This window comes from Pleurodeles waltl, chromosome 1_1 (genome assembly GCF_031143425.1).
Source record: "Pleurodeles waltl isolate 20211129_DDA chromosome 1_1, aPleWal1.hap1.20221129, whole genome shotgun sequence".
Taxonomy (NCBI): Eukaryota; Metazoa; Chordata; class Amphibia; order Caudata; family Salamandridae; genus Pleurodeles; species Pleurodeles waltl.
This window is the reverse complement of record NC_090436.1, coordinates 859,835,800-859,860,021: the sequence shown is the minus strand read 5'-3', so window position 1 is coordinate 859,860,021 and position 24,222 is coordinate 859,835,800. Positions and strand designations below refer to the sequence as shown.

The window sequence follows — 24,222 nt, the reverse complement described above, 5'->3', positions numbered from 1 at the left end:
ACAGTCCATACAGTGGGTGGCCTGCCCACTGGGCCATCCTGGGGAGAGCAAAGCCACAGTCCATACAGTCCATACAGTGGGTGGCCTGCCCACTGGGCCATCCTGGGTAGAGCAAAGCCACAGTCCATACAGTCCATACAGTGGGTGGCCTGCCCACTGGGCCATCCTGGGGAGAGCAAAGCCACAGTCCAAACAGTCCATACAGTGGGTGGCCTGCCCACTGGGCCATCCTGGGGAGAGCAAAGCCACAGTCCATACAGTCCATACAGTGGGTGGCCTGCCCACTGGGCCATCCTGGGGAGAGCAAAGCCACAGTCCAAACAGTCCATACAGTGGGTGGCCTGCCCACTGGGCCATCCTGGGGAGAGCAAAGCCACAGTCCATACAGTCCATACAGTGGGTGGCCTGCCCACTGGGCCATCCTGGGGAGAGCAAAGCCACAGTCCATACAGTCCATACAGTGGGTGGCCTGCCCACTGGGCCATCCTGGGGAGAGCAAAGCCACAGTCCATACAGTCCATACAGTGGGTGGCCTGCCCACTGGGCCATCCTGGGGAGAGCAAAGCCACAGTCCATACAGTCCATACAGTGGGTGGCCTGCCCACTGGGCCATCCTGGGGAGAGCAAAGCCACAGTCCATACAGTCCATACAGTGGGTGGCCTGCCCACTGGGCCATCCTGGGGAGAGCAAAGCCACAGTCCATACAGTCCATACAGTGGGTGGCCTGCCCACTGGGCCATCCTGGGGAGAGCAAAGCCACAGTCCAAACAGTCCATAACAGACCCCACTGCCACTGGAGGAGGCAAGTTGGCCAGAGGACATCCTGCAGCCCTGCGCAAGATAGATCCTGCCCTGCCACGTCTGCCAAAGGGCCAGCGGTTCTTGCCTTGAAGGGCCCAGTCCAGCGGTTCTTGAGACGGCGGGGCCCAGTTCAGCGGTTCTTGCCTTGAAGGGCCCAGTTCAGCGGTTCTTGAGACGGCGGGGCCCAGTTCAGCGGTTCTTGCCTTGAAGGGCCCAGGTCAGCGGTTCTTGAGACGGCGGGGCCCAGTTCAGCGGTTCTTGCCTTGAAGGGCCCAGGTCAGCGGTTCTTGAGACGGCGGGGCCCAGTTCAGCGGTTCTTGCCTTGAAGGGCCCAGTTCAGCGGTTCCTGAGACGGCGGGGCCCAGTTCAGCGGTTCTTGCCTTGAAGGGCCCAGTTCAGCGGTTCTTGCCTTGAAGGGCCCAGTTCAGCGGTTCTTGCCTTGAAGGGCCCAGGTCAGCGGTTCTTGCCTTGAAGGGCCCAGTTCAGCGGTTCTTGCCTTGAAGGGCCCAGTTCAGCGGTTCTTGAGACGGCGGGGCCCAGTTCAGCGGTTCTTGCCTTGAAGGGCCCAGTTCAGCGGTTCTTGAGACGGCGGGGCCCAGTTCAGCGGTTCTTGCCTTGAAGGGCCCAGTTCAGCGGTTCTTGCCTTGAAGGGCCCAGGTCAGCGGTTCTTGAGACGGCGGGGCCCAGTTCAGCGGTTCTTGCCTTGAAGGGCCCAGGTCAGCGGTTCTTGCCTTGAAGGGCCCAGGTCAGCGGTTCTTGAGACGGCGGGGCCCAGTTCAGCGGTTCTTGCCTTGAAGGGCCCAGGTCAGCGGTTCTTGAGACGGCGGGGCCCAGTTCAGCGGTTCTTGCCTTGAAGGGCCCAGTTCAGCGGTTCCTGAGACGGCGGGGCCCAGTTCAGCGGTTCTTGCCTTGAAGGGCCCAGTTCAGCGGTTCTTGCCTTGAAGGGCCCAGGTCAGCGGTTCTTGCCTTGAAGGGCCCAGGTCAGCGGTTCTTGAGACGGCGGGGCCCAGTTCAGCGGTTCTTGCCTTGAAGGGCCCAGTTCAGCGGTTCTTGCCTTGAAGGGCCCAGGTCAGCGGTTCTTGAGACGGCGGGGCCCAGTTCAGCGGTTCTTGCCTTGAAGGGCCCAGGTCAGCGGTTCTTGCCTTGAAGGGCCCAGGTCAGCGGTTCTTGAGACGGCGGGGCCCAGTTCAGCGGTTCTTGCCTTGAAGGGCCCAGTTCAGCGGTTCTTGAGACGGCGGGGCCCAGTTCAGCGGTTCTTGCCTTGAAGGGCCCAGTTCAGCGGTTCTTGCCTTGAAGGGCCCAGGTCAGCGGTTCTTGCCTTGAAGGGCCCAGGTCAGCGGTTCTTGCCTTGAAGGGCCCAGGTCAGCGGTTCTTGAGACGGCGGGGCCCAGTTCAGCGGTTCTTGCCTTGAAGGGCCCAGTTCAGCGGTTCCTGAGACGGCGGGGCCCAGTTCAGCGGTTCTTGCCTTGAAGGGCCCAGTTCAGCGGTTCTTGCCTTGAAGGGCCCAGGTCAGCGGTTCTTGCCTTGAAGGGCCCAGTTCAGCGGTTCTTGCCTTGAAGGGCCCAGTTCAGCGGTTCTTGAGACGGCGGGGCCCAGTTCAGCGGTTCTTGCCTTGAAGGACCCAGGTCAGCGGTTCTTGAGACGGCGGGGCCCAGTTCAGCGGTTCTTGCCTTGAAGGGCCCAGGTCAGCGGTTCTTGAGACGGCGGACGGTCTATGGCCAACTGCTAAATGCCTGGTGGTGCCCTCCTGGGCAGCGGGGATGGTGCTCCTTCACTGCCCACCTGGGCTGTGGGTGGTGGGGCCCTCCTGGCCAGCTGGGCTGGGTCCTCCCTGGGCAGCGGCTATGGGGGTGGTGGGCTCTCCCGGGGCAGCGGCTATGGGGGTTGTGGGCTCCTCCTGGGCAGCAGGCCTGCTGCCTGACCTCTCCAACTTGCTGCCCTTGCCCTCCTTAGTCTTCGGCCTGTGGCCCTTGCCTCCCTTTGGAGCTGTGGCTGGTGACTGTCTCTGGGTGGTGTCCGGGGGGGATGTAGAAGGCGGGCTCCTGCGGCGCCCCTTCCGCCTTCTGCTCCTCTTCCCAGGGGGTGGGCTGGCTGTCCCCTTGCTGCTGGGTGAAGATCCAGACATGCGGGCTGGCGGGCTCCAATACCCCTGCACCCTTGTCAAGGGGGCTGCAGGGCTGGTGGTGGCTGAGGTGCTCTTCTTACCCCGACGAGAAGGAGGGGGGGGCTCAGGGTCAGGAAAGAAGTTAGTAGTGGCGAGGAAGAGCTTCTTGGGACAATGGAGAGTGGTAGGTACAGTGGGAATGGGAGTGGAGGGAGAGGATGTGGTTGTAGGTGAGTCACGTTTGCTGTCTTTGGGTGCAGGTGCAGGAGGGATAGGCTGTCGTGAGGTGGATGGCTGTTGGGTGGGTGGGTGGCTGCGTTTGTGTGGTGTGGAAGAGGGGGTGACAGACACAGTGGGAGAGGACACAGGGGACGTGTAAATGGCAGTGGGGGTGGTGACTGCACGTGTGCGGACTGGAGTGGAGGGTGTGCTGGTGATGGAAACACTGGCTGATGGTGAGGTGAATGGAGGTGTGAGTGTAGACGTCACAGGGAGGGAGGAGGGAGACGAGGAGGTGGGGGTCACAGAGGTGGTAGTGACTGTTGGCATGTCTGCATCGGAATGTTGCGTGTGTGAATGTCTGGGTGATCTGTGGTGCTTATGTTTGGATGAGCTTCTCTTGGGTGTTGAGGTGTGTGCAGGCTGGTCTGATGGTGTGGGTGGGACAGGCAGAGGAACAGGAGACTGGGAGGAGGGAGTTAGTAGAGGCAGGCAGGAGACAGGGACAATGGCTGCCGTCAGTGCTGAGGCCAGAGCCTGGAACGATCGCTGATGGGCAGCCTGACCCGAATGAATGCCCTCCAGGTACGCATTGCTGCGATGAACCTCCCTCTCCACCCCCTGGATGGCATTCAAAAGGGTAGTCTGCCCAACAATGAGCGTTCGGAGGAGGTCAATGACCTCCTCACTGAGGGCAGCGGGGGTAACAGGGGCAGGGCCTGAGGTGCCTGGGGCGAAGGAGATGCCCGGCTTCCTGGCAGAGCGGGCACGGGGCGAACGCGGAGGGGCTGCTGGGAGGGCGGAGATGGTGCGCTGGGTGGCGGATGTACCTGTAATGGCGGGGGGCACGGATGGTGCCACCCCCGCAAGGGAGCCCCCTTCCGAGGACGTGTCCGTGTCGCTGCAGGCTCCAGTCGTCCCCGTCGTGGAGCTCCCCTCGCCCTCCGTCTCACTGGTCCAGTCTGACTCTGTGGCATGGCCCTCCTGGGCCATGTGAGATGCAGCTCCCTCCTGCCCCGATGCCACTTCTCCTCCGCCTGATGATGCTGATGCACACAAGCACAGAAAGACAAACAAAAAGGGGGGGGGAGAGAGAAATAAAGGGATATTGAGTACATGGATCTCCGGTACAGTTAGCGGACATGACAGACACAGATGCCCCCTGCACTAAGTTGCGCACTTGTGGTCCGCTACGCATTCCGTGGAACATGCCCTACACGCCTAGAGTTGTCAACTGCACCCATGGATGACACGGCCCAGGGATGGCTGTACTGACACACTACTGAGGGTGGTGGCTGGGGACACAGGGGCTTACGGGGGTGCCCAGCCTACAGATATCGCCCTGGCCTAGGGGGACCCACAGCCCTCCTCCCCCACCCAGACACCTCCACTGCACGACAACAGAGTAGATGATGCTTCTACTCACCCCCTTGTGTCTGCTGTGCTGCCCTCACGCGCCCATCCAAATCAGGGTAGGCCACCGCCAGGATCCGGAACATCAGGGGGCTCAGTTGACGGCAGGCACCCCGCCTACGTTGGGAGGCCATCCCCAGCAGAGACTCGGCGGTCTTCTTTGTCCCGCGGCGGATGTCCTCCCACCTCTTGCGGCAGTGGGTGCCCCGTCGATGGTGGACCCCCAGGCCCCGGACTTCCTTGGCGATGGCACGCCAAATCCCAATCTTCTCATGGGCGCGGACCTATGTGACACGTACAGGGAGGGAGAAATACCACGTTCAAGTTACTCAGCATTTTCCTTTCCAGTGGCCCAACGCCCCCCATCCCCGCCAGGCCCCCCGCCATGCCCAACATGCCCCCCATCCCCGCCAGGCCCCCCGCCATGCCCAACATGCCCCCCATCCCCGCCAGGCCCCCGCCAGGCCCCCCGCCATGCCCAACATGCACCCCATCCCCGCCAGGCCCCCCGCCAGGCCCCCCGCCATGCCCAACATGCCCCCCATCCCCGCCAGGCCCCCCGCCATGCCCAACATGCCCCCCATCCCCGCCAGGCCCCCGCCAGGCCCCCCGCCATGCCCAACATGCCCCCCATCCCCGCCAGGCCCCCCGCCAGGCCCCCCGCCATGCCCAACATGCCCCCCATCCCCGCCAGGCCCCCGCCAGGCCCAACATGCACCCCATCCCCGCCAGGCCCCCAAGCCAGCCAGTGGCCCCAAATCCAGATAGAATTACACTCACTTGTTGGTCTGGAGGACCGTAGAGTAGCGCATACTGGGGGAGGACCCCATCCACAAGTTTCTCCAACTCCTCGCCAGTGAAGGCAGGGGCCCTTTCCCCAGTCGCAGCAGCCATTGTCCCTTCCAGACCGAGGTCACAGCAACACTTGCAGTATAGGTCCTCTCCTGTGAAAGTTCAAGTCGCAAGTGGATAAGTAGATAGAAAATGGCGGTCACGTCCGCGGCGGTGCGTACCGCGGCGGTGCGTCCCGCCACCGCCGGCGCCCTTCGCCATTGGCTCCTGAAACCCATAGGCTTCAATGTTAACCAATGCGGCTTCGCGCCGCGGTCTTGGCCCGCCGCCCGCCGCGGTGTGCCACGCCAGCGCATTGACCTCACATCCCATTGTCACACTTCACAGGTCAGGCAGCCGCCATTTCCAGGGCCCACATGGCTCAATTTCAACTGCGTCACACAGGCCTAGGCCTTGCATAGCCACTCATACACGCCATTCACTGCATAGAGAATCGTATACTGTGCTAGCTGTGAGTACGTACCTGTGGGTTGCCTGACTGTGTGCTCCATGTTGTCCTTCCTAGGCACCGTCCGCTGGGTTGGGCGAGGAGACGGATGAATCCTCCCGTGTACCGACCGCTGGTGGACCTGTCGACAATGGAAGAACGCCACATTATCCTGACCTACCGTCTTAACCGTGCCACTATCCATGAACTGTGTGCCCGGCTGGAGCCCGACCTGATGTCCCCCATCCGCCAACCCACAGGGATTCCCCCTCTGGTGCAGGTCATGTCAGTACTCCATTTCTTGGCAAGTGGGTCATTTCAGACAACAGTGGGAATTGCTTCTGGGATGTCTCAGCCCATGTTTTCAAAGGTGTTATCCAGAGTGTTGTCTGCCCTGATGAAATCCGTGAGGAACTACATCATTTTCCCTGAGGTGGGCGAACTGGCTACAGTGAAGGGTGATTTCTACGCCCTTGGACATATTCCCAACGTAATTGGTGCCATTGATGGGACCCATGTGGCTTTGGTTCCCCCAAGAGACAGGGAGCAGGTGTACAGGAACAGAAAAAGTTACCATTCAATGAACATCCAGGTGGTGTGTTTGGCTGACCAGTACATCTCGCATGTAAATGCCAAATTCCCAGGGTCAGTGCATGACGCCTACATCATGCGGAATAGCAGCATCCCTTACGTGATGGAACAGCTACAGAGACACCGTGTATGGCTAGTGGGGGACTCTGGGTACCCCAACCTGTCGTGGCTACTGACCCCAGTAAGGAATCCCCGGACCAGGGCAGAGGAACGGTACAATGAGGCCCATGGGCGTACTAGGAGGGTGATCGAACGCACCTTTGGCCTCCTAAAGGCCAGGTTTCGCTGCCTGCATATGACCGGGGGATCCCTAATGTACTCACCTAAGAAGGTGTGTCACATCATCGTGGCCTGCTGCATGCTTCACAACCTGGCTTTGCGCCGCCAGGTGCCTTTCCTGCAGGAGGATGGTCGAGACGGTGGTGTTGTGGCAGCGGTGGAACCTGAGGAGAGTGACGAGGAGGAAGACGACGGGGCTGAAACAGACAACAGGGACAGAATCATTGAACAGTACTTCCAATAGGACACAGGTAACATTTCTAAGATAATTTAGTAAAAGTTAACTACTCTGCAGCATCTCTGCTGCCTGTCTATTTGCCCCAGTGTATGATGACTGAGTTTTGGCTTTTCCCTCCCTATTTCAGATCTGGGGTCCCCACTTCGAGTCCTGTGCTTCGTTTCCCCATGGACTACAGCTTTGTGGCAGCTGTTTGTTGACTTCACCATGTACAAGGACATATTTGCACTGTCATGTCAATTACAATCTATTGAAATCACAGCCAGACTCCTGATATTTTGGTGCAAAATAGGTGTTTATTGAAGTGCTCAAAATGGGATGGGTGGTTTCAAGTGGGTGGGGGCTATGGTGAAGGAATGTCCATGGCAGAGTCCAGAGTAACAGTCACACAGGTGCATTGTCCAGAGGCCTGTGGAGAGATGGAGCATGGGCAGTTCGAGGATGGACAGGGTGACAATGTGGGACAGTGGGATGACATCAGGTGGTATCCATTGCTGGCGGGGGTCTTGACATCCTACTCTGTCTTGCGAGATCTCAGGGCCCTCTTGCGGGGTGGTTCTTCTCCTGCAGGAGGTGGGGGTCTGGTGGGCTGCTGCTGTGCGGGGGCCTCCTGTCCACTAGCGCCGGCGGAGGTGGATGGCTGTTCTTGGTCCCGGCTAGTGGCAGGGGCCCTTGGGTGTTGTTCAGTGTCCGCCCTGCTGTTTACGAGGTCCTGCAGCAGCCCTACCATGGTAACCAGGGTGGTGTTGATGGCTCGGATGTCCTCCCTGTACCCCCGATAGTGTTCCTCCTGCAGCACCTGGATCTCCTGGAACCGGGCCAGTACCGTCGCCATCGTCTCCTGGGAGCGGTTGTATGCTCCCATGATGGTGGTGAGGACCTCGTGGAGAGTGGGTTCCCTGGGCCTCTCCTCCCCCCCCTGTCGCACAGCTGCCCGCCGAGTTGCCCTGTTTCCCTGGGCCTCTGCCCCCTGGCCGGTGTGCCCACTACCACTGCCCCCAGGTCCCTGTTGTTGTTGGGGTGGTGGGTTATCCTGGGTGCCCTGTAGTGGTAGACACACCGCAGATTGACGCGCCCTGGAGACAGAGGCATGGGCCCGCTGGGTGGGAGCTGTGCTGGTGTTCCCAGAGGGGTTAGGGTCTATAGTGGCCTGTGCCTGTGTGAGGGGAACCGACTGTCCAGAGGTCCCCGATGGTCCGGGCTGGTCATCGGTGTCCAGATCGACAGAGCTGCTGTCATCGCTGACGGCCTCTTGGGTGGGGGGTGTGGATAATTCTGGCCCCTCCGCCGCGGTGTGTTGACGGTCGGGTCCTGCAGGGGTATAGAGGTATGGTTATAGTTTCAATGTGTGGCATATGGGTGTATCTGTGGGTTCCCGTGTCCCCAAGTGCTGGCATTCGTGTGTGGGGGCTTTGGTGAGGGTGGCTTGTGGGGGGGATGTGTATATGCATTGGGCATGCTTTGGTGATGGGTGTCCATGCTTAGTGGACGCATGCAGGCCTAGGTTTTGGGATGTGTGGGTTGTGATGGTGAGACATTGGCGGGGAATAGGTGTGCTGGGGGTGGGGGTGAGGATGGTGGTGGGGGTGAGGGTGGGGGTGAGGGTGGGGGTGAGGATGGGGGTGGGGGTGAGGGTGGGGTTCGAGGATGGGGGTGAGGGTTGGGGTCTGATTTGGCATGCAGGTGGGGGGGAAGCAGTATTGAAGCTTCAACTTACCAGTATCCATTCCTCCGCCGACTCCTGCGAGGCCGTCAGGATGCAGGATGTTCAAGACTTCCTCCTCCCATGATGTGAATTGTGGGGGTTGAGGTGGGGGTCCTCCGCCAGTCTTCTGCACGGCGATGTTGTGCCTGGATACCATGGAACGCACCTTCCCCCGTAGGTCGTTCCATCGCTTCCTGATGTCTTCCCGATTTCTGGGGTGCTGTCCCACTGCGTTCACCCTGTCGACAATCCTCTGCCATAGCTCCGTCCTCCGGGCAATGCTGGTGTATTGGACCTGTGTGCCGAACAGCTGGGGCTCTACACGAACGATTTCCTCCACCATAACCCTGAGTTCTTCGTCTGTGAAGCGGGGTTGTCTTTGGGGTGCCATGGGGTGGTGTGTATGATGTGTGGGGTGGAGTATGTGTATTTAAGTGAGTTGAGTGTGGTGGTGTGTGTTGTTTTGTGTGTGGATAGTGTGTGGGTGATGGTGTTGAGTGGCTGTGGCTGTTATGTTTTGGATCCTGGTGTCTCTCTCTTGCCTTCTTTACGATTTTGTAAGCGTAGGGGTTTGTGGGTGATGTGGGTGGGTGTTTTATATTGTATTGTGTGTGTGGGAGTGGTGTGTGTATGTGTATCAGGTGTGTGGGATTCAAATCGTCCAATGTGGGTGAGTTTTGTTCGTTGGTGTGTATTCTGACCGCGCCGGTGTGTCCCGCCAATGGAATACCGCGTTTGAATGACCGCCGCGTGGATTCGTGGGTCGTAATGGGATGGGCGTATTTCTGTTGGCGTGGCGGTGGAGGTTTGGTCACCTCCACCTTTCCGCCGACCGCTGGTCTGGCGGTCTGTTGTGGCGGTCGGATTTTCGGAGGTTTGCCTTCTGCGGGTCAGAATGACCGTGGCGGGTTTCCGCGACCGCGGCGGGATTATGGAGGATTTCTGACCGGCGGTAGGCGCCTTTTACCGCCGAGGTCAGAATGACCACCTATGTGTGGAGACAGGACACAGCCTATTCAAGTGTAAGTGACACTTACTTAATTTTTATTTTATGTACATTTACAGCCCTGAAAAAGTCACGGATGGTGCAAAACGTGTCAGTTGTTATTGTGATAATATAGGTAATTTGGAGCACGGAATCTTCCACGTTTATAAAAATCCTTACTTTATGGACTTGCAATTACTTTTGGAATACTCTTTGAGTGCTTGGGTATCTTTGTATACATTACACATGTTACCCATAGTGTATTTTTCATATTTTATTTTCTGGTAGTTCACTTGGAAACATTGTTTTTAGTTTATTTCTCCGGAATAAATTATTGCTAAAATTATTGCTAAAACAATTGGCAGGGGTGGAGTGGAATACCTTACTACATAATTATGATTTTATGCTATTTGCTACCTAATATCCACCATAAAATATGGTTTCTGGTTCTAATGGATGGAAATTATTTTACTGAAGACCATGCTATGTAATGTGTTTTTTGCCGCATAATTTAGATAAACTTGCAGTGATAAAGCTCTCTATAGTGTTTTAGGGGGTGACATTATGGCAAGGAAACCCGTATTTCATAGGAAACCAAAAAATACTTACTATAGTCCATAGTTCTGTGTGAAATGTGGCTTTTAAAACCTGAATATTATGCAATAACCTCTCCCCCGCACCCCCACCCAAAAAAAAAATTATAGGCAAAGAAAGAAATCTCTCTAACAGGTAGATCTGCATGAAATATAATATATATTCAGCATGGTTCCTCCTGGGGGATTTTATAGAGCACTTCTTGAGGATCTTGGAGTGATTATTTCTGAACTATGCCGTAGTGGTTGCACTACAGAGACCCACGCTCAGACTGTGCGCTTCATTCTGAATGTTAAGAAGGGTAAGAATGTTGACCAGGGCAGTTCTGAACTGCTGCTGAATGATGTATATTTCACCAGGTTATCTGTTTGGGGATTTTAATCTGCGCAGCACAACAAAATAGAGGAGGAGGCAAGAACCATGTCATAGATGTGTGTTGATGTCACTGAGGCAGTGATATTCTTATTAATTTTCTGCATCTTAGAGTAGGTTGGCCTACTTTTTTGTATAAAACAATTTATATTTATTATTAGAACATTGGCAGCTCCATTGAAAACAATGGAGTGCTCGGGGCTTTTACTGGCCGGTAAAAGCCCCAGCGCCAACATTCCAATGTTCGCTTTGTTCACAGCAGCAGCTGTGAACAAAGCCTCACGGAGCCCGAGGGGATTTTAATCCCCTCGGGCTCCATGAGCAATTTGTTTTTTTTAATAGAACATTTTGCCCTGAGTGGCAGAATGTTCTAATAGCCTTAGAACCTGCCGTAGCGGGCTCTACCGGCTATTAAAGGCCCTTTCCCTTGTTAAATGCCCTCGCCTTCGGCTCGGGCATTTAACGCGGGAGCTGGCCTTTAATAGCCGGTAGAGCCCGCTACGGCGGGTTCTAAGGCTATATTAGAACATTGGAACGTTGGCAGCTCCATTGAAAACAATGGAGTGCTCCGGGCTTTTACTGGCCGGTAAAAGCCCGCAGCGCCAACATTCCAATGTTCTTTGTTCACAGCAAGAGCTGTGAACAAAGCCTCACGGAGCCTGAGGGGATTTTAATCCCCTCGGCCTTCGTGAGGAATTTGTTTTATTTAATAGAACATTCTGCCCTGAGTGGCAGAATGTTCTAATAGCCTTAGAACCCGCCGTAGCGGGCTCTATCGGCTATTAAAGGCCCTCTCCCTTGTTAAAGGCCCGAGCCGAACGCGGGAGCGGGCTTTTAATAGCCGGTAGAGCCCGCTACGGCGGGTTCTAAGGCTATATTAGTGTTTTGTTGTTCTGGTACATAACATCAAAATCAATGTTGCGAAGCCTTTACAACAATATAACATCCAAAATAATTCAGATTCCACTGTAAATGTAAGGAGCGTTGCATAAGAAATGCTGTGCCCTTATAGTCCATGGCTCTGGTGTGATGAGCAACAGGATCAGCATTGGTGAAGATAATGTAGTAACTAAAGAAAAAACACAAACTAACATTAAAATGCGATCCTGGAGAGTGTGGTAGATATTGTTAAAAGGGAAAGACAGCAAGGCACAAAAATGATACTGGTTTACGCATCAAGCTTCCGTTCAGACAACCGCTAAACCCCATATCTAATGTCAGATGATTTTGTACAGTATCCCTAGGTTTGGGACCCTTTGTGGCAGGGAGGATGGATATGTGGCCAGGGTATTTACATTAGTCACAGCACATATGAATATGGGGTATGAATTACATGGATATGCCCAGACTCTCATCTGCTCAGGGGAGTCAATTGTCATCTTTAATGTGTCCTTGAAAGGCAATTGTCAGTTCGTCCCAATGTGTCACAATAGGGCATTTGCATAGTCCCCTGTCCTTGTGTATTAGCACGGCCACAGACTCCATCTTGGCCCATTGCAGGGCAAATGCTCACTAATGTGAGATGAGACCAGGGAAAAGGATTTCCACTTCATGGTGATCAATCTAGCTAATAGGAGACCCAGGTTTAGGAACCAGCAGCTAACTACTGTTCTCGCTTTTGATTGTTTGAATAAGGCTGAAAGACAGCGTCCCATTTTGAAGACATTTTGTTGGCTAGTTACTGAAGTCAGAGGGGCAGACCTCCTCCCGGTAAATGGATGCAACCAGACAAGACCAGTATGTGTGTCATTGCAGCATTCGGATCTAGACAGCGGGGGCATGTAGCATTAGGTGTAGATATTAAATATGCTCTGTGTAATATTTTGAATTGAATGTATTGGAACCTTGCAATCTGTGATATTTTGTGAGAGTGGGAGATGGCTTTATCCCATTCTTTTTGGTTAAGAGAACACCTGAGGTTTGTGTCCCATTTAATAAGAAGTTGTGATAAGAGGGTTGTAATAGGTTTTAGAAGGACTCGAATAAGCAAAGAGACCAAACTTTTTCCAGAACCGATAGTGAAAAGTGTTTTGAAATAGCAGGTATGGGGCTGGTTCAGTGTCAGTGACATTCAGCGTTACCAGGATGGGTCTGTGTGTCAAGAATTGGCCCACTGGTAATTTGTTGTGTTTGGTGAGGTGTGTCGAAAGAAATCAGGGCTTTATCTTGGAAGAGGACCCCTAAGCAGAGTATCCCAGAGTTCTCCCAGTGCGATGCGGGGCCAGACTCCGGGCCGCCTCAAAACAGTAAAGGCTTCTCAGATGGATTTCTGGTGCATATGGCACCCAACCGTGGTAACAGTTAATCTTCTGTGGTAGCTAATGAGTGCTACTTGTTGCAGGTTGTTGCTTCCTGTTTGTTTGGGGGACAAATGGAACAATGTTTTGCGTGTGATATCTAGTGCTGTATAATCATTGTTGCCTTCTATTTCCTGTATATGTCGTCCAGCTAACCAGTGGACAGACCATTGTAATTATGCTGACAAGTAATACTGTTTGAAGTCTAGAACTCCCAGAACCCTTGTTCATTGGGGAGGTTGTTTTTGAAGTGCAACTCTCCGTTTGCCATTTCTCCATATTTGGTCACTGCATCCAGTCCAGTGTGCGAAATATGGATCTAGGAATTCAGAGTGGCTGGTTGAAGAAGTACTACAGCGGGTGGTGCAGGGTTATCATTTTTATAAGCACAACCCTAAATGGGACCGCTATGGGTAGTGTCTCCCAAAGATTGATCTGTGCCTTTATAGCAGAAATTACGCGCAGAAGGTTGCCATCCAGTAGGTCTTTTGAGGTGTGGTAGATTTTTATTCTGAGATAGTGGAATGACTTGTTTTCCCAGCATTTTTTGTGTATCTATCACACAATGTTGCGGGAGGCACATGGGATTTAATGGGAATACGCAAGATTTGGCCCATTTAGTCAAATCCTGAAGTCCTGAAACTTCCTAAAAGGCACTGAGTGTCACTGCTATTTCCGTTACCCCCATGGAAATATCTCTGTGGTATAGGAGGACATCCGCATATGAGGGGACCAAATGTGCCTCACCTCCAAGGGGAATCCCTCAATTCTTACCCATTTTGCTGAGCCGCTGGGCTAGAGGTTCGACTGCTAATGCAAGTAGGAGGGGTAAGAAATTGCAACCCTGCCTGGTCCCGCGTCTGACCGCTATGAGTTTGAATATCTGTTGACCACTATTGACTCTGATAATGGGAGTGGTGTACAGGAGCCATATCAGCTTGGTCATTCTGTGGCCCATTCCCAGCTGGTGGTGGTCTACTTTTCAGAAGGAGGACATGCTAATAACTTTGAACATGTTTCCTCAGTTGTAAGCCTCAGCTCTTTGTAATTTTAAGCCTTAATGGATGAATGTAGCAGTCACAAGATTTAAAACTCTAAACTTGCACTTCATAGCAACATCTTCAATCAACCAATCAGTCAATCAATCAGTTTTTATAAAGCGCAACTACTCACCCGTGGAGGTCTCAATGCGCTGGTGGTGGGTCTGAGCCTCATTTGAGGAGCCCTGTCTTGAGGTTCTTCCTGAAGATGGTGAGTGATGGGATTTGTCTGAGTTGCGTTGGCAGGTTGTTCCAGCTATTAGCTGCGAAGTAGGTGAAAGGTCTTCCTCTGGCGGTGGTTTTCCGGATGAGTGGGATGGTGGCTGGCGCCTACTGGGCAGAGCCGAGGTGTCTGGCCGGGTTATGGAAAGAGATGCAATAGTTTAGGTAGGCCGGTCTGATGTTGTGAAGGGCCTTGTAGGTGTGGGTGAGTAGTTTGAAGTTGATTCGCTTCTCCACTGGGAGCCAATGGAGGATCCTCAGGTTTTGGGAGATGTGTTCCTGGCGGGGCAGGTTCAGGACAACTTAAACCCCCTCCCGTCTTCAATTTGTAGCCAATCACCATGGGACCAAATGTATTCTGCATAAAAGTTTAGTACGTATTACTTGCATTGACATAATGCTCTATTTGCCGTGGCACAATTTGCAAAGCATACTAAAGGTTCCTTCTCTCCAGTGGTGCTTAAACATTACTACCCCAAAACTGAATAAGAAAGTAAATGGCCCAGGTTATTTCTGCATTAAATATAACTAGAATTTGAGAAATGGACAAGCCATTTTATGACAGGTTACTCTATCAGTTTTGTTTGTTTTGTTGTCTTTTCTTAAGTATGTGTAACTAACTACACTACAAAGTGTTGAGCACAAAGCTTTATATTGTTTCCTATACTTTTTTCAGAGCACCCGTAGTCGTCAAGGCGAAGAAAGGAATCCTGAGGTTGAGCTTGAAGTAAGATATCTTGGTTCTGTTTCTTTTCTTTTCTAGTTCTTGTGCTATAAATATGAACCACCTTATGATGAGGGAGCTTGAGGTAACCAATTTAGGAGTCCTGCAGCTCTCTTTGTTGATGTCATAAGGTGGACTTAAAACAGAAGAAAGACACTATGTATCAGCTGTGAATGACGGGTTGTAAGGGAAATAGTCACTTCAAGTAGCTGTATTACTTTTAAAGAAGTGTTTGTTCAGGCACACCTTGAGTGTATCCTAGCTTGATTCTCTAAGTCATCAATGACTAATAAGTGCATGCCTGCACAATCATACTGAGCGAGTTCGGCTGTAGGATAGATCCAAGGCATTGTTTGCCTTGCTTCAGTCATATTTGTAATTGCTTCAAGAATGCCCTGTGCTACCAATGTAGCTTTCTGCCCATACTTTGTGAACAAAAAGAGGGTGTACTCCAGCAATGAGCAGTTTTCGAAATTTTGCTGCCGTTCTTTCAATGATTTTGGAAGAGTTCCTTTTTTAAATACATTGTTATATATTTCTGGCCACAACTGTATGTTTGAAGTTATTCTTTGTAAATAAAATGTTGGAGGAAGCATAGTTCATTTGTAAAGGAAGTTGCTAAGATGCCACCCTAACTGACTTCTGCACCATAACTGATCTTGGACAAATCGCCGGATATTCAGTGTCTTCACCAGGCAATATCTAGTCCTTATTTTCACTGCTCATTTTCATTTCTTCTAGAAGCACGTTGTAAAAGGATGTTGAGTAATAAAATGGTGGTTCAGTGTAAACTATTCTGGAAGCCTATATTGTTACGTCAGTTGTTTTTTGTTTGGCTGTCGGCTTTAGTGTTGGACCTCTTTTGTTTTTGCCCATTCTTCATGTTTTTAGGTACATCTCTGCTTCACGTTGTGGTGACTTGCTTTATTCGAGAAAACACAGTGATTTACTTATTGTCTGATAATACTCAAATAGAGGACACTACCTAGCTGAGGTCTCTTGGCACTGGCTCTCTTTGAAACAGGACTGAGTCATACTATAACTCCTTTTTTAATTCCAAGTTATTTAACTTTAACTTGAGTGACAGTAACCTGGTTAACCACCAAACATACACACTGCGTTAGTGACCCTATGCGGAAGCACAGATAAAATAGTCTCAATGAGATTTATAAACTTCGTTACCTTTTTGTAGGAAGCTGGCTCTGTATATACTATATCAACCTGAGATATAGTGTGCACAGAGTCCAGAGGTTCCCCAGAGGCTTAACAGATGCTAAAGTAGATAATACTAATGCTCTCTTCGGTGGTAGTGTGGCCAAGCAGGTAGGCTTATCAGAGGGGAGTGCAAAGCATTTGTTGTAGACACACAGACGATAGAAGAAGCACAGACTCAATGACATCTACAGACCAATTGTTTTTATATAGCAAAAATATATTTTCTTAATTTATTTTTAGAACACAAGATTCAAGTTGCTGGTAAGTACTTCAATAGCTTCGCACTTTGTTTGAAATCGATAAGATACTGTTTTTGAAATATTGGCAATTATCTGTTTTAAAAGTTGACACTGCAATTTTCAGAAACAGTTCCTGGGGGGTAAGAAAAGTAAAATTGGTTTGCAGATAACTACAACACTTACAGTCCAGTCTCCGGGAGTTAGGAAGTCCACAGCTTGGGGTTCAAGTTAACCCCAAACACCCACCACCAGCAAACCGGGGGCCGGCCAGGTGCAGAGGTCAAAGTTGAGGCAAAATTAACATGGGCTCCTATAGAGACTGGAGGCACTTAAATCAGATCTGCAGGCAGGTAAGTACCCGTTTCTTTGGAGGGCAGACCTGGGGGATTTAGAGGAGCACTTGGGGGGGAGGAGGGCACAAGTAGGCACCAAACATACACCCTCAGCGGCGCTGGGGTTTAGAGGAGCACTTTGGGGGGGGGGAGGGAGGGCACAAGTAGGCACCAAACATACACCCTCAGTGGCACTGGGGCAGCGGTGTGCAGGGGGCAAACAAGGCGTAGAGTCTCCAATGATTCTGTATGAGGGGACCCCGGGGTCACTCAGAGGCTGCCGGCGAGGTTGTCTCAGGCAAACCACAGGCTGGACAGGGAGGAGGGCCGCCTGCTGAACGTTGCTGCACCGGAGGTTGGGTTCTCCAAGGTGTGGTGGCTGCGGGTGCAGTGGTTCTTTAGGCTCCGGATATCTTTGTCCAGAGCTTTTGCGGCCAGGGGGTCCTCGGGATTCCCTCTGCAAGCGTCGTCCTGGAGAGGTCAACCCAGGGCGGGCACTTGCTCAGAATCGCCTGGGGATCCTCTCTAGCTGGTTGGGCTACCTGGACACGGGCCGTGGGCATCAGGTGCAGAGTGGTCAGGACTCTCACATTCGGAGTGAGGCTGGAGTCCTTGGTTGTTGTTTCTTGTTAGACAGGGCCTCTGTCCATGAGAGTTCTTGGTCCTTTTGGGTGCAGGGTAGTCGTCTGGAGCGTGGCAGAGGTCACTAGTCCCGCTGCAGGTTCTTTGAAGCAGGAGACAGGCAGGTAGGGCTGGGACCAAGTCAGTTGTCATCTTCCTTCTTCTCTGCTGGGGCTTCAGCTTAGCACTCCTTCTTCTTTCCTGTTAGGTCATCAGGAATCTGGTGAGTGGGGTTCAGGGAAGCCCTTAAATACAAGATTTAGGGGCATTACAAGGGTCAGAGGGCAGTAGCCAATCGCTACTGTCCCTGAGGGTGGCCACACCATTCCTGTGCCCACTCCCTTTAGGGAGGGGGGCACATTCCTAACCCTATTGGTTCCTGTCCTCTAAACCAAGGTGGAGGATTCTGCAGGAAGTGGGTCACTTCAGCTCCAGTTTACCCTAATTTTGCCGCTGGAATTGCCGCCAAATGTGGCGCTTTGTCCGGGCGTGGGCAACCCCACTAGCTTGAGTGCCCTGGGGCCCTGTAACCCAAGGCTTGAGCCTTTGAGGCTCACCACTAGGTGTTAAAATTCCTGCAGGTGGGAGTTGTGAAGCACCTCCACCCATGACAGGCTTTGTTTCTGACCACCTAGAGCACATGTGGTCAGAAACTTGTCTGAAAGTGGCAGGCTGGCACAGACCGGTCAGTCCTGCACTAGCATTTTGATTAACATACAGGGGGCATCTCTAAGATGCCCTCCGGATGCATTTTTCAATAAATCTCACACTGGCATCAGTGTGGGTTTATTGTACTGAGACGTTTGATACCAAAGTTCCCAGTATTCAGTGAAGTCATTATGGAGCTGTGGAGTTCTTAATGACAAACTCCCAGATCATATACTCAATATGGCTACACTGCACTTAGGGGGTCATTCCGACCCCGGCTGTCAAGGACCTCCGGGGCCGGGGATGCGGGAGCACCGCCAACAGGCTGGCGGTGCCCCGCAGGGCATTCTGACTGCGGCGGTTTGGCCGCGGTCAGACAAGGAAAACCGGCGGTCTCCCGCCGGTTTTCCGCTGCCATGGGGGATTCCGACCCCCCTCACCGCCATCCTGTTCCTGGCGGCTCCGACAGCCAGGAACAGGATGGCGGTGAGGGGTGTCGTGGGGCCCCTGGGGGCCCCTGCAGTGCCCATGCCAATGGCATGGGCACTGCAGGGGCCCCCGTAAGAGGGCCCCCTTTGTATTTCAGTGTCTGCTGTGCAGACACTGAAATACGCGACGGGTGCCACTGCACCCGTCGCACATACCCACTCCGCCGGCTCCATTCGGAGCCGGCTTCCTCGTGGGGAGGGGTTTCCCGCTGGGCTGGCGGGCGGCCCTCTGGCGGTCGCCCGCCAGCCCAGCGGGAAAGCCAGAATGGCCTCCGCAGTCTTTCGACCGCGGAGCGGCCATTTGGCGGCTCCCTCCAGGCGGGCGGCTCCCACTGCCCGCCGGGCTCAGAATGAGCCCCTTAGTGTCTAAAAATTGACTTAGACACTGAGGGGCATATTGCTCATCCAGCTATGCCCTCACTTGTGGTATAGTGCACCCTGCCTTATGGCTGTAAGGCCTGCTAGAGGGGTGACTTACCTATGCCACAGGCAGTGGTTTGTGGGCATGGCATCTCCCCACTAGCACACACAAACTGCAAAGTCAGTGTAAAAGTGCTTGGTGAGTGGTCCCCCAGGGTGGCATAATACACATTGCAGCCCTTAGGGACCTTCCCTGGCTACCATGGGTACCTTTTACAAGGGACTTAACTGTGTGCCATGGGTCTGTCAATTGTAGAAACAAAGGTACAGATTTTGGGAAAGAACACTGGGGCTGGCTGGGGCCTTGTTTGCAGGACCCCAGCACACTTTCAATCAAATTAGGCATCAACATCAGGCAAAAAGTGTGTATGTGGGGGGGGGTAACCATGCCAACCGTGGCACTTTCCTACACCTCTTATGTTCTATCTTCTGTTAGCACAGGGTTAACATGAAGGCCAAGATATATGTGTTACAATTAATACAATCTTCAAATAAGCAGCTTTTGCACCAAACCAGTGGTAAATTCTCCTTATATATTACATTTTGCTCAAACTTATTTTACAAGCAGGTTCTAATTACAACTTGACATGGTACTTTTTCCAACCATTTGTACTCTAAGTAAATTTAGCACATCATATACCTACATTCTGTTTTATTGATTTCTGTTAATACATTTTCAGTGTCGCTTTTGAGTGACTTGCTCTTATCTTGGTTGAAAACTACCACAATGAAGATAATGGAGGCACTGAGGTGATGGCACGGGTGAAACAGGAATCAAGGTGTACTAAAAGAAACAGGGGAACTGTCATAAGTGCTATCCCAATTAACCTTCTTTGTCTCTCTTTAAATACCAGCAATCATGTTTTTTAAGCAGACTTTAAACTTCTTAATGAGTGAATTCAATAGATCCTCAGTCAACAATATTATAGTGGGCTCCCCACTTTCACATGAAGAATGCTTTCTTTCTTGGGGTGCTTTCCTGCGCTCTTGTAATTCCAAACTCTGATCTGTAAAATTATGAATGTGTTACATTTGTGGTTGAAACCATTCTTTCTAGTTGCAGGTTTTAACAGGCTCTCTCTAAATTCAGTTATTTCATGGCAACAATGTTTGTACCAATTCCTCAGTCTGCCCCCTCTGTATGCCTCTGGAGTATTGAAGAAGCTCTTACCTGCTTCTCTAGCAAGATATCCATCCTACTAAAGGCTTTTTGGAAAATGAACCATTACCACTATTGATTAATTTCTATCTCTCTACAGGGAGACTTCTCTGATTTTAAGTATAGGTCACTTTACTCTGCTTCTAGGTATTCGCTAATGCCTTTCAGACCACAAATAGTAGGTGCTATGATACCTAGAATATCAGTGATGGCCTCCTATACTTAACATTCTTTCTGACTGACCTCCTGCAATGAGAGACCATTAACAGCTCTGTGGCTGCAACTCTCAGTTTTGTAACCCTCACATCTCACTCGACAGAAGCCGGCTTAGCTGCAGACTTTGCCATTGTTCTTTCATTGGTTCCACTAACTCAGGCTTCTCCAGCCAGTAGCTTGTGAGCTGCTGCAAGCTCTCCAGCTACTGGAAGTAGCTTGCCAGTGTGCAGCCCAGTCTCCTAAAGCAGAAGTGTGTTTAAATTAATATGTGCATCCCAAAATTGAAAAGCGTGCATTTGAGACAAAAATGTGTGTATTTTCGGACACACACACTTAGCTGATGTTTGGAGACAAATGTCTGGATTTCCAAAATATATTTGAAGCAGATATTTGAGTATAAGTCATGAGACATTGGGCAGACATACCTAAAAGTATTACCTCGGTGTCCCCTTGCCATGCACAATTTTCTTATCAATAATTTTATTGCAAATGTTGCAGTGATAATATCAAAGATGCCATAGAATATGTCATCAGTGATATAATATGTGAAGTAATTAGTTGTGCGTGGCGTAGGCATGAGTCATAGTTAGTTAACTAGTTATATTTAAGGCATATGTGTGGTTTATTTATTGCTCAAGTTTATCAACGTATTTAGTGCTTTAGCTCTTTGATGGTCCTTGAACAGTCTATGTTAACTCTTACCAATATTTGTTGTGATACTTTAATGTAGAAAACAAATATACTATCTGGGAGCCAGATTCTGTATGGAACCTTGTTGAAGATAAAGAAGTGGGGTTTATAGTTACAGATGCTACAGCACAAGGCCAAAGAAAGCAACTAGTCTCAATTCAATAGAAAAAAAGTAGCTCAGCGCAAAGAGCTTTGAGATTCACTGTTATTTTGATGTGGGACTTGAGAATCTTACTAGTCTCATGCATACATTTATTTTTATAATGCCAGACATAGTGCTTTACCTTGGGACTTGTTTCGTGCCTGAGTCCCTTGAGGACTGAAGACTGTTTTCAATCCTGGAACTGACAGTGAATTCCTCTTTGCCTTTAGAACTTGCTGCCTTGGTGTTGGAGACGTAGGTGTGAATTGTTGTTTGCTGTCCTAGTTCCTGGATACTTTGTAAATAGAGCCTTGTAGTTGTGGTATTAAATTCACGAGCAGTTCACTAGAAGAAGAGAAGAGTATTCTCTGGGAGGATTAGAAGGAATCCTCCTAAAATCCCTGATCCTTTGCATTAAAGTATTGATATCACATATGTTATTGCTGGAGAAATTTGTAATGGAATTTTGGCATTTAGTGGCAATGTATGATAAAATGTCAAGGCTGAAAAATCTTAAGGAAAACTGAAAATGTGACTTAGAACAACTCATCATGTAATTTCATCAAACACTGTCAACATCTGCTGTGTTCTGGGGCACTCAGAACAGCCATAAAAGTATCTGTCAAGACAGACTGCTGCATCAACCAGAGTATCTTGCATCTTTCTTTGCCCTTCAAGAGAAACTTCTCCTGATCTTGGTCTGTGATTCATATGTATTCATATCTTTTCTGTAAGCTTTAAGGTGAGTCGATTCAAGTCTATTTTACTCTTATGTGTCAAAGTCTGTGACCTCCTACCTCTCCAGATAAATTATCTCCAGCCATCTGAGAACCGACTGGTAAGAAATATGAATATCCTACATCACCTTGTAGAGGTGGAAAAGCTTGTTAAATCCACAAGCTGTCTCCACCTTAGGGCTCTGGCAAGCCGCTACTAGGATGTGGCACTTGCTTCTAACATGGTTAATGAACAGCTTCCACATAGGTTATCCGATTTCCACTCTTTGCTGTAAAGTAGCAGTTTCCACCTGTCCTGCTCGCCTTTTGTATGCTGGTCATATCCACTCACAGCATGCGCTGCTAACACTTGGAAGTTTGTTTGAGTTTCAGTGGCATCAGTGTGGATTTATTGTGCTGAGAAGTTTGATACTAAACTTCCCAGTATTCAATGTAGCCATTATGGTACTGTGGAGTTCGTGTTTGACAAACTCTGAGACCATATTATGGCTACCTTGCACTTACAATGTCTAAGAATTTGCTTAGACACTGTATAGGTATAGTGCTCATGCAGCTATGCCCTCACCTGTGGTATAGTGCACCCTCCCTTGGGGCTGTAAGTCCTGCTAGAGGGGTGACTTACCTATGCAACAAGCAGTGGTTTGTGGGCATGGTACTCTGAGGGGAGTGTCATGTAGACGTAGTTGTTTTCTCTCCAACAGCACACACAAGCTGTGAGGCAGTGTGCATGTGCTGAGTGAGGGGTCCCCAGAGTGGAATAATACATGCTGCAGCCCTTCGAGACCTTCCTGGCCACAGGACCATTGGTACCAGGGGTACCTTTTACAAAGGACTTATCTGTGTGCCAGGGCTGTGCCAATTGTGGAGAAAAAGGTACAGTTTTAGGGAAAGAACACTTGTGCTGGGGCCCGGTTAGCAGGGTCCCAGCACACTTTCAATCAAAGCTGGCATCAACAAAAGGCAAAACGTTAGGGGGTAACTATGCCAACAGTGGCATTTTCCTACAATGTCTATCGCAGATTACACTATGTTATTAAGGGGGTATATTCTGTTGGACAGAGTATTCATGCTATTATCGACAACAGCTAAAGTCTTTTCAAATTATCCTTATCAATCTGCCTTAAACGCACAGCTGCTTCCATTTGAGAAAGCTTCCAGATCTCATTATATATGGCATACAGGAATCTCTAAGAGCGGGGCTTTCTGGGACCTAGCAAGAAATCTTGTAAGTCTGTGTCTTCAGATAGCGTATTAAGATGTTCTTAAGGCTGCTGCTAAGGTGTTAGTCTGTAAACATTGTTGACACAATTTACCCACACTGTATGTGGTAACTATACCCTAGTGTTGGCCACAGACAAAGCAAGGGTTCGGACGGCTAATCTTGAAACCCACTGAGGAATTAACAAAAAGCTCCCGACACCCATTTGTGTCTATTGGCCACAATAAGCACCCGCTGGGACTGGAAAGAGAAGAATAATAGGTACCAGTCTGAACCTTTTCATCTAATTCTTCCTCTGTGATGTTTAGGAAGGACTGCGAATTGGTGAATTTTGCCAGTGTTGGGATACTGGACGCATACATTTCCATTATTTTAGCTAACCCTAAACAGGGTGTCCGTTGAATTTTGTCATTTAAAAAGATCACTTGAACAGGAATTAGGCATGCTCTAAATAAAGCTTCCCTACCTTGAATTTGCCAATCTTGTGTTCCCCATACACTTTTTACATCAGTAGGGTTCTTCCAATATTCATATCCTTCAAGTGCAAGTCGGGAAACAAAGAATAGATCAATTTTGTGTTTGTTAGCAAAAGCTTCCTAATTTTAAAAGGTGGTAACTTAAGTAGTATGATTCTGCGTTCTTAATGTCATGCCCAGAAAAATATGCAAATTTATCAGAATAATGCTTTGGGCTCCCCACTGGTGGAGTTGAACAGTGTTCCCTCTGTGTGTCATTAAATACTGATCTGTGTCAAGTTGCTCGGTGCAGGTAGTAAGGTCCCCAATTATTATAACAGAACATTTCCCCATAATTGTTTGTGTTAGTGTACACATCATCACTTTCAAATACAATATAATCCTGCATTTCAGCAAGCACTGAATCAACTGTTTGAACATCCCAGTCATCAGAAACATCACCAGGTGTAATTACATCAGTCATTGTAATTTTGAAAATATATGGAATTAGAATGATCTCTGTAGGCCTGTATATATCAAATGGAACTTTTTCACAAACAATCCCATCTGGAATTGGTACTGCTGAAATGTTCACAAGAGACAAGTCTCTTCAGACCTTATGTGAGGAAAGATATGGAGTTAGGACTTCATCCACTGGCTCGACAGAAGAGTGTTCAGGAAGATAATGACCAGTTATCAAGAGAAAGAAAACAGTCACGAAACCAATCCGTAACCGAGAGGCAAGCAATGCAATAAAATATCCACAGATAATTCCAA

The 24,222-nt window shown here is 50.4% G+C and overlaps 1 protein-coding gene across 8 annotated transcripts in view; it reads left to right on the top strand.

The window, feature by feature from the left end:
- NAA35 (N-alpha-acetyltransferase 35, NatC auxiliary subunit) overlaps positions 1–24,222 on the top strand; it is a 521,214-nt gene that overhangs the window by 158,625 nt on the left and 338,367 nt on the right. For all 8 annotated transcript variants that reach the window (XM_069229524.1, XM_069229487.1, XM_069229505.1 and 5 more), the window contains one exon: positions 14,817–14,867. In XM_069229524.1, coding sequence (XP_069085625.1) covers positions 14,817–14,867 — 51 coding nt within the window. The remainder of the gene's footprint in view (positions 1–14,816; positions 14,868–24,222) is intronic.